Genomic DNA, 10307 nt, shown 5'->3' with positions numbered 1-10307 from the left:
AGCATAAAGTGGGTTCATATGTTATTTTCCTGTCCCAAAATACAATGAAACAGATTTTAGAAAATGTTTAATGCAGGTTTTTAATTAGCTTGGAAAAACTCAAATTTATATTCTACCAACTCTAAATTTTAGAACATTTTGAAATACTTGGAACCAGGGCAGTAGCAATATTGCTAACTTGACCCTTCAGAGGCCACAGTATAGACAGCCCACAAGCTGAGGACTCATAGGGAACAGACATCCCAGCAGTTAGGGTTGCCAAATCGGACTTACCTCGCCGGCGGGGGACTCTGGGGTGGCTACCGGAGCGTGCACGCACCCTGCCCCCAGCATGCCCGGCGTCATGATGTCACTTCCCTGTGACGTGCACGCAGGGGTCGGGTTTCCCCCGGGGCCCGATTCTGCCAGGGCAGTAATCGGGCCTCTAAAGCGGGGGGAAGTCCACCCCCCGGGGGGATTTGGCAGCCCTACCAGCAGTGGTGGACCTGCATTTTTGGGATCATGAAGCTCAAACTGTTATGGGGGCCCCTTCTCTACCATCCAACAAGGTTCAAAGGGCCTTGCTGCCCTTGCAAAGACCTCGAGACCCAAATGGCAGAGAATGATGGTGGTGGGGTGGAGCCCTTGAAAACGGGCCAAAATGTAGGCTATGAATATATTCTGGCAAACTCAGTGAGCCCATACAACTAAGAGTTCGGGTGCTGCAGGCCCCCGAGAAAATGTTGAAATCTGAACAATTACAGGGACATTTTGAGGCCATATGAAATGGGTATTAGAGCATATTCTAAGGTTAATATTAAGTACTTCAACCCATTGTCTCATAATTCCGTCACGAAAATAGCCTTATTTTAATTAAAAAAAATTAAACTCCATCAATTTTGTTGAAAAATTTACATTAAAGAAAAAAGTTGCTTCAGGGCCCCTTCAGCTTCAGCTTCATTAGTTTTGTAGTAGATCCACCCCTGCACCCTAGTGAGGGCTGCATGCCTGAACAGACCAAGGCTAGGACTGGCACAGAGGCAGGCTGCATGTGACTCCACATCTATACTCTTTGCTTCCCTTGAATGAGGACATCATCATGCCCCATTATTGCATTTTGGGTAAAAGAAGATATTAATCTGTTAAACTTCAGGTTTATTTGAACATTATAAAGCTTCACCTCATTCTTCCTTATCAGCACAAATTATCATTTAGCTTCAGATTTTCAAAATCCTGCCAAGTTTTTAATTATGTCAACTTTCCCCCCAGCTGCAGTCACAGGATCAGCCATTCCGCTGAAAAGCAGCTGCACATCATTCTGACTCTCACCTATGCCTCAAGGTGACTCACCTGCAGAAACAGCCACTGAAACCCCCAGCCACTCAACAAGGTCAGAATTTCAAGCAGACCCACAGTCCAGACATCACATACTCACTCTACTCAACACCTGTGTCCTTCACATACACACCTAAATGATAAGTGCAAGGCTACAAAAGCTCCTCTGCTAATCCCTTCCAGGCCTCAGATTTCTAGTTTTTTCCCTTTACCTTGCATGAGGGCTAGGGGTTTCAGCCTCCAAGTGAGACCTGCAGATCCCCTGGAATTACAGTTCATCTCCAGACTACAAAGATCAGTTCCCCTGGAGAAAATGGATGCCTTGGAGGGTGGACTCTATGGTATTGTACCTCACTGAGGTCTCTGTCCTCCCCAGGCTCAATACCCAAATCCCCAGGTGTTTCCCAACCATAACCTGGCAACCCTATGCCCCCATACCTTGCCAGTGGCTAGGGAGACCTGGCAACCCTACTCCACAAGAACTATATTAATGCAGTATATACTCTCTTTGTAATGTGATATATTACTCTCTCTCTTTTTTTAGTAATTGTACATTCTCTGTAACATCAACTTGTACTCACATGTACTGTAACGAGAATTCAACTTCCAATTCTTCCCATGTCTGAAAATAAAGTGGGGAAAAGATGATAACTTATGCAATATTTCTTTCCATTTCTGGGTACCTGTTAATAATATTTAATCTCTTGGCACTTGTCCTCCATTTTTCTCATGATTAGTCACCAGATGAATGAATGTAGTAATTTTTTACAACGCCTTTTTCCACTTTCATATCACGGCCAACACTAGATATGATGCATAAGACCCTTTCTGGTTGTCTCATTTGGGTTGTTTCCCAAACATTATTTCCATGGAGTCTTCATATTTTGCAGGCTTTTTATGAAGTGGAAAGCTTATCATGAAAATTGTTGGTTGGTATTTTAGGGGGTATTTCTTTAAAAAAAATGAGACAGTGTCTCAGTTTTAAGAGCATAATTGTGTCTTTACTTAGTGTTGCCTTCTATTTAAAAAATAAGAGGTTCTGAAGACAGCAAAAAGGAGCATCAATTAGAGTGTTTTCCAGAAATACCATGCACAGGTTGGACCCCACAATGCAACAGCAGAAGATAAATTTTACTTAGAGCCATTCTGTTTGCTCAAGACATTGCTTTAAGATCAAATAATAATTTCTGATCACTGTTGATGCATACAAAAATCAAAAGACTATTTAATGCCATCATTACAGTCCAGTCTGCAGGTGTCATATGATTTGACTGAAGAATTATCATTATTGGGAAAGGGGGTTGCTAAAATGAACTATGTCTTGTGCAGGCAGAAACACAAAATAGAACATAGTCAAGTTGCACAAGGACTACTTATGATGACTTTCCTGTGTTTGCACTTGTGCAAGAACTCTTGGGCAAGTGCAAATGTTCTGTGGAATCCAATTTGCAGTGTTATAAGAAGAAGAAGAGATTGAATTTATACCCCGCCCTTCACTACCCAAAGGTGTCTCAGAGTGGCTTATAAACTCCTTTCCCTTCCCCTCCCTTCCCCTCCCCTGTGAGGCAGGTGGGGCTGAGAGAGTTTCTGACAGAAACTATTTTTCAAGAACAGCTCTTATCAGAGCTACAGCTTGCCCAAGACCATCCAGCCAGGTGCAAGTGGAGGAGTGGAGTAGGAGGGAATCAAACCCAGTTCTTTCAGATTAGAGTCCGCACACTTAACCACTACACCAAACTGATTTTGCATCTAGCATTTGCTCCACGTTTTCTCAATACTGAGAAAAAGGTGCAGCTCAAAACCACATTCAAATACCTCAGGGCAAGGTCGTACTGACTGCAAAGTCACCCCTGAATGCAGAAGGTACCATAAAACCTGATGATCAAAGAAAGTGAAAGCAGAACGCAATGCAGAGGGGAATTTCTGTTCCAACATGGGTTTCGTAAAACAATGGAGGGAAAAGCCAATGCAGAATCACCTATAGTCCAAGGGGATGCAGTAACCATTAAGCATCGGGAACTTGTTTTACAACTCAATATTTCATTATCTAATAATGTGATCCACAATTGTACAGAGATTTCAACAAGTCCCTTTATGTCCAATTTATTTTTGCCCCACTAAAAAAGCAAATGCCTGGATAGCCTGTGATTTCATTAGGGTTGCCAAGTCCATCTTCCACCCCCAGCGGGGGACTTTGGGGGCGTTCCTGGAAGGGGTGGGGCATCCCCAACGTGATGATGTCACGTTGGGGACGTCTGCCGCCCCCCCCCCGCCATGCGCCGGATCTCCAGAAACAGCAGTTCCCTGCACTTAAAGTAGCCAGCAGCCGGCGTTTCCCCTTTAAGAGAAGCTGCGTTTCCCTTTTAAGAACGAAGCTGGTTTTTCCCTGCAAGCTTGCGGAGTTTGCGCTTGGGATGAAACACGGGCTGCACACCCTTAAAGGGAGAGAGATGGGTGGCTCTGGCCGGCGGTGGGTAGAACCCCCTCCAAAACGGGGGACCCCTGGCAAACTGGGGGGTTTGGCAACCCTAGATTTCATAGATCAAAAGGTAGTATCTTTAAACCCTACTTAAATTCAGTTGTAATTAAACCTTGTAACTAGGTCTCGGTTTTTGAAAATAGATAGCTAGACAAATACGTGCAACAAGTAGATTCAAGTCCAATAGCATCTTGGAGACCAACAGCAAGATTTTCTGAGTATGAGCTTTCAAGAGTCAAAGCCCCCTTCATCAGTCTGTATTTCGAGTTTCAGCAGAGAAGACTGCAGGCCAGAATATACTTTTTCCCATTTACTTAGGTATAAGAAGAAAAGAGAATGGCCCTGAAATATTTTATTTTATTTTATTCATCTATCCTGCACCTTTCTCCACAATGGGGAGCCCTGACTCTCAAAAGCTCATAGTCTAAAAATCTTGTTGGTCTCTAAGGTACTACTGAAGCTAGCAGTTGTACTGCAGAGTGCAGACCGACACGGATGCCCTCTGAAACATGCATGGATGTGGTTCACTGTCTCTCTGAGATTTATCATGGGGGGAAATCAGCAGATACCTTTTATCCTTTATTTTAAAAAATGATACAGTCATAAATCCTCCTAAATTCTCACTCCCCAAGGCTCTTGAGAATTAACACCATCAGTTTGTTAGTACAATAATTAGCACATATTGGTGAAATCCAGTATAACCCAAAGCATGGCAAATCTAGGCATTCCTTCGTTTCATCATATATTTACCACTCTAACAACACCACTCACCTGTGGATTCAGTTTGAAGGTGACAAGACTAGTTTTTCCAGGAAGCAGTTTAGCGACATCAAAGAGAACTGTGTAGAGCTCATCATCTTTGGTGAAAGTGTCTTCATCACAGATTTTCAGTTGCAGAACATTCTAGTAACAGAAGCATATTCTGATAACAGAAATTTTTGAAAGTCTGTATTTTGAGTTTCAGAGAACCCAAGAAGGAGAACTGCAGGCGAGAATATACATTTCCCATTTGCTTAGGTATAAGAGGAAAAGAGAATGGCCCTAAAATATTTTATTTTATTTACTTCATTTACATACTACCTTTCTTCACAACAGGGACCCAAAGTAGCTCACTTCATTCTCCTCTCCTCCATTTTATCCTCATCTTGTAAGTTAGTTAGGCTGAGAGTATGTGGCTGCCCCAAGGTCACTCAGCATGCTTATATGGCAGAGCAAGGGATTTGAACCTAGGGCTGCGGTCACACGGAGCATAAGCCACGCTACAGAGATAGAAGAGAGGCGGAGTTTCCTGGCGCGATCACATGGCAACATCTGGCAAGTGTAGCGCTCCCATCGCTAACCTGTGGCTAAACGCCAAAACAGCGGAGTAAAAAACTAGTACCTCGGAGGTACTAGTTTCCGGGAACCGCGGGGCAAAGGGCAGGCGTCTGATCGCGTTTCCGGAGGTAGTTCCGGTGCCCGCCCATGTCCCCTAGCTAAAAGGTGGGGGGGGGTTTCCAAGTCTCCACGGATGCGCAAAAGCGCCCAACGGAGCATGCGCAAACGTTAGTTTAATAAAAAAACAACCCACACAACTTATGTCGTGCAGAGAAGAGGAGAGCAGCCTGAAGAAAGCCACAAAGAGCGCACGGCTTGAGGCGAGCGACAAATAGGGGGAAAGGGGACAAGGCAGAAGATACAGTGGCTGAGATGAAGCCCAGAAGAGGGGGGCGCGGTGGCAGAGTAGGAAGTCTCCTTGGGGAAGGGGCGGTCAGGGCGGAGGGGGCTGAGCCATGCTGCTTTGCCCTCTTCGCGCGCCCCACCGGCCGGCTCCCCGGACTGTTGCCCTTCCAGAACTACTGCCCACCCCCTGCCTGCCTCAGTCGCCAGCTGGCCCCTCCTCTCCCCAGCGCCGCTTGGCCAGCTGTCGCTGGCAGCCCCCTCCTTGCTTTCCCTCGTGCGCGGCCCCCGCTTCTTTGCCCTGAGGCCCCACTTCTGTGTGATCCGCACCTCTCCCTAACCACGGGACCTCCATGGAATCTCCATGGGAGGTCTGATCGCCCAACCGTGCTTTAGTTTTCCCCGGGGCAAACAGCTACGCTTCCCCCCCGCATTTTCCTGGCTGTGTGACCGCAGCCTGGGTCTCCCAGATCCTAGTCTAACAAAAATCAAGACTAAGTCATGGGCTAGGATGTAGAGAGATCCCTTAGTTCTGAGTAGGGATGGGCACAAACTGGCTAATGAACTAAAGTTCATCACAAATTTTGGGCAGTTCATGGTTCACAAAGCAATGTTCACAAACTGAAGAACTACCATGAACTTTCACAAATTTTGACGCAGTTTATGAAGAGTAGAAAGCAGGGATTTAAACCCTTGCCTTCTGCTCTTCATGAAAAACAGCTGGTTCCACAGGGAGCAGAAAGCAGGGGGCCATTTAAACCAAACAGCTGAGCAGCACCCTGCCACTCAACTGTTTGCTTAAATGGCTGGGAGCTATTTAGACCACTGCTTTCTGCTTCCCACAGAAAACAACTTTTTGAGTCAATTCAACATCTATATATATGAAAAAAGTCCCCTCACCACAAAATCAATGCCCAGGCCAAACAGCTGGACCTAGAGACACCAAATTCGGGGAGAGTGCTCCTACCGTGGTGTAGGTGCTCACTAAGAAGGGATTTTTAGAAATTCGACCCCTAAGTGGATCAAAAGGGGGAAAATATGCTTCCCCCACTGATTCCTATGCGGCTGCCAGGCAGTTGCCTCACTGCACCCCCCACTCTCTGATTGGTAAGCTGCAGAGCTCAGTGTTCTGAGGTTTTAAAAAAACAGTTACAGGGGACTTGCAGAGAGCTAATGACACTTGAGGAAATCAGCAACCAATTATCCTGCATAGTTAATTTGTTTTTCAAAACGCTCAATATATTTATTCTGTAAAAAGAATATAGACTTCTAATTCTGGCACAATTTTTTGTTGCTGTTTTAATTTATTATCTTTTTTGTTTGCTTATTTGACAGACAGAACTTAATAGATTATCCACATTTATAACATCATGCAGATGGAATCCATGGTCTTACCTTTATACGGCTGTCAATCCTGTAGCAGAAAGATTGATTCCATACTGGATCTTTAGTATTGCGGACAGTCGCAGTCCGAACTTGTTCAGATGAAGCAGTTGGCAGTGACACAGTCACATAGCAATCGGACTCAGTAACTGTATAAGAAGAAGATAATCTATAAGTAGCAGTCTTCTAACACTGGGGCATCTGGAGCTGTATAGGATCCGACCCCCACGCCTCACTAGGAATAAGGGAAGGACTCCTATATTAACAAACAATAACCACCATGCCCAGCTCCAACACCTCCTTAGAGATGCACTCTTAAGATTTAATGGTAGCATAGCCAGCTAGGCACAAGAATTCAGCCTTGGAGATCAGTTACCCATCAATCAGACAGTATTTAAACAAGAAATAGTTTTATTTAGCACAGAACTAACACAGACAACAGGAAGTACTGAACACAAGAAAACACCTATGGCCCTCTGTGGCCCTTACTAAACATTAAAGATCTACATAATTACCAGGATGATCCCTAGGCAAGGATGTCCAAGTATACAGTCCATTGGAATAGTCCAAGTATCTTTAGAAACAACAGCTCCATTATGCAAGCACCTCGCCATGTGCTTCACATGGAGTCCTTTGTCTGCCCAAGCCTCATGGCAGAGACAAGCAGCTCCAGAACAAGTCCACAGACAGCAGGTAACAAGAACAGAACAGCCAGCAGAAAATCTGAATCTGTGTCTTTTTGTTCAGACTAATAAGGGCCAATTTCAGGATTCAAATGACCCGGGCCAGGAGCCAATGAACACGATCTGAAATTGTCCAAGTGTCTTGAGTGGTCAGTAGTATTGAAGCCACACCTGCAGAATGTGATCCCAAGCTCTAACCACTCCCTCTAACCACTCCTCCATGTGGTACGTGACTCCTGGCAGCTAGGCCTAACTAGGCTCCAGTAGGTCTGCCAGAAGTGTGAAACATGTGTCGTTATATGACAGGGCAATTGAGCAAATGGTCAGGCATAGGAAGCTAGAACACCAGGGGGTGAGAGCAAAAGGCATTCCAAGGGGAAACATGATGCTACATAACATTCAAAGGGAGACATGAGGCCTACAGGAATTAATATTTCTATACAGGAGCATTATCTGGTTCTGTGGCGTTTCTGCAGTCCTGACAACCAGATGGTGTGTGCAGTGCTAGGTAAATATGCACAAGAACTTTTAGGTGGCACTGTGCAGGAAGTCTTGTCAGTCTGAGATAGATAATAAAAGTTGTTTGGCATCACCACAGAGCTCAGGCTGTCTATAAAGTCTACACAGTGTCATGGTGGGCAGTAACCACAGTCTTTATACAGTGGAATAAGCCTTGTTGCCCCAGAAGCAGCCACCACCAGCATATTGTTGTTTCTATGGCAGCTTAGAGGCTTAGAATAAACAGAATTTACAAGAGGAGTTCCAAACCAGCTACAAATGTTTAAACTCTACTTGCCCTATGGCAAATGTGGAGTTGTTCCAATGGAGGCTCATGTCAGTGGAGCAGCTGTTTCTGGCTTTTATTGTGGTTGTATCATTGCTATTGGGACTGGTTTCTTAGTATTACTCCCTCTCTGACTGGAGGAGCGGCAGCATCTGGATAGAATGTCTACAACCTTATCCTGTAATATTCGTCTCCCCATGGAGGGTGCTGTGGGTCCAGTCCCGGCTGCCTCAGGACAGAGTTAAAGTTCAGGGTAGAACAGCTACTCCTGACGGAATGAGCAAGACATCTCAAGGCAACTTAAGCCTATTGTCCGTTTAGGATCTATCCCCTAGCCAGATTACCAAGAACTATTATAAAACTCATACAAGGCTAGAGAGAGGAAGGGAGGCAGGGAATATTGGGTGTGCAGCTAAATAAGGGTAGAGTTGCCAACTCCAGGTTGGGAAATTCCTGGAGATTTGGGGATGGAACCCGAGAATGGTGGGGGTTGTGGAGGGGAGAAATCTCTGTGGAGTATACCAGTCTAGAGATCAGTTATAATTCCGGGAGATCTCCAGGCCCCACCCATTCATTGGCAACCCTAAATATGGGCTCAGTTTTAAAACAATTTATTTGCTTTGTACATGCACAAAGGGTAACTGGAAGATTTAGGGACCAATAACATGCCTTGCCCCCAAAATCAGTGACTCTAGGATACATGCAAGGTAGGCTACATACAATGTAGATATATCTACACTGATACATCGGTGACTGTAGGCAAGGGTTGCTAACCTCCAGGTGGGACCTGGAAATCTCCTTGAACCATAACTCATCTCCAGATCCCTTCTCCTGGAAAAAATGGTAGCTTTGGAGGGTGGCCACTATGTATGGTTGCCAGGTCCTTCCTGGCAACATGTGGGTGATGGGGGGACTTACTGGGGGCAGCAGAGAGGCCCATCTGACATGCAGTGATGTATCTATATCACTGACCACATGACCCAGAAGTGACATTATCAATTCTGGGATGTCAGGGGTGACACTGTGGTATCTGACCAAAAATCCTATGGTACATTTGGCTTCTACCATAGAGTTTTTGCCCAAATACCAAAGCGTCGCCCCAATGACCTGGACGTGATGATGTCACTTCCAGGTCATGTAGGCATTGACATAGGCACATCACAGCATGTTGTATGGTTCTTCCTCTTTTTCAGAGTACGTTCCCCCCACCAGTCAGATGATCAGTGGTGGGGTGGTGAGGTCTGACAGCACAGGACACCCACCTCCACCAGGGGGTCTGGCAACCCTACCACTATGAAGGGTTGTCAACTCTGTTTTCAGGAATTCCTGGGGAATCTGGGGACGAGGCTGGGAAGGTGAAGGAGCTCAGCAAGGATGTGATTTCAAGCTGCCATTTCCTTCAAAGGAACAGATCTCTGTTGTCTGGAGACAGTTGTAATTCTGCTGGGTCTTGTGAGTTAACATTGCAAGTACAGAATTGCCAGACATGTGAGACATGTGAGACATCATCCATAAATTAAAGACTTCAGTGTCCTCATATACAAATAAACAAGAATACAAGGTTGCCAAGTACAGCGCTATTTTGGGATATAGGCAAACAGTTCATAGCCTTAAGCATGAATCAGAGAATGTGCTGTATGGCTTCCTTGCTTCACTGCACTAGTTGCCACAGAAATAATGTATATACCCTGCCACCTACAGCAGAAGAATGAGTGAGAGGGAGTCTTCCTTTCTTCTGAATTTGCCTAGGTAGTCTTTGTGTTGCCTTCCTCCTCTGGTGAAGAGGAATGGGAGAGGGTGTGGGTGTTGTTTTGTTGTTATTTGTAATATGACAGTAGACACTGATGAGAAGTGTTCAGAGAAAGGGGAAATCTGTGTGTGAGGGACAGCAGACATGTCTGGCCTTGGAATATGAAAGTTGTATCACAAACCACTTTTACTTGAAGTGAAGCACTTTATGATGCTTCTACATCATTTATCCCATGCTGTTTTCTTATTGGGGGAT

At 45.2% G+C, this 10307-nt stretch overlaps 1 protein-coding gene across 1 annotated transcript in view; it reads right to left on the bottom strand.

The window, feature by feature from the left end:
* Positions 1-10307, bottom strand: part of LOC107108207 (cytosolic phospholipase A2 epsilon-like) — a 91414-nt gene that overhangs the window by 50707 nt on the left and 30400 nt on the right. The window contains exons 4-6 of the mRNA XM_015408612.1: positions 6848-6984; positions 4565-4696; positions 1896-1936 (exon numbers count right to left, since the gene is read on the bottom strand). Coding sequence (XP_015264098.1) covers positions 1896-1936; positions 4565-4696; positions 6848-6984 — 310 coding nt within the window. The remainder of the gene's footprint in view (positions 1-1895; positions 1937-4564; positions 4697-6847; positions 6985-10307) is intronic.

Source organism: Gekko japonicus, unplaced genomic scaffold, assembly GCF_001447785.1.
Source record: "Gekko japonicus isolate JY-2015 unplaced genomic scaffold, Gekko_japonicus_V1.1 scaffold1710, whole genome shotgun sequence".
NCBI lineage: Eukaryota > Metazoa > Chordata > Lepidosauria > Squamata > Gekkonidae > Gekko > Gekko japonicus.
Note: the sequence above shows the minus strand (reverse complement) of the source record. Positions and strands in the feature narration are given on the sequence as shown.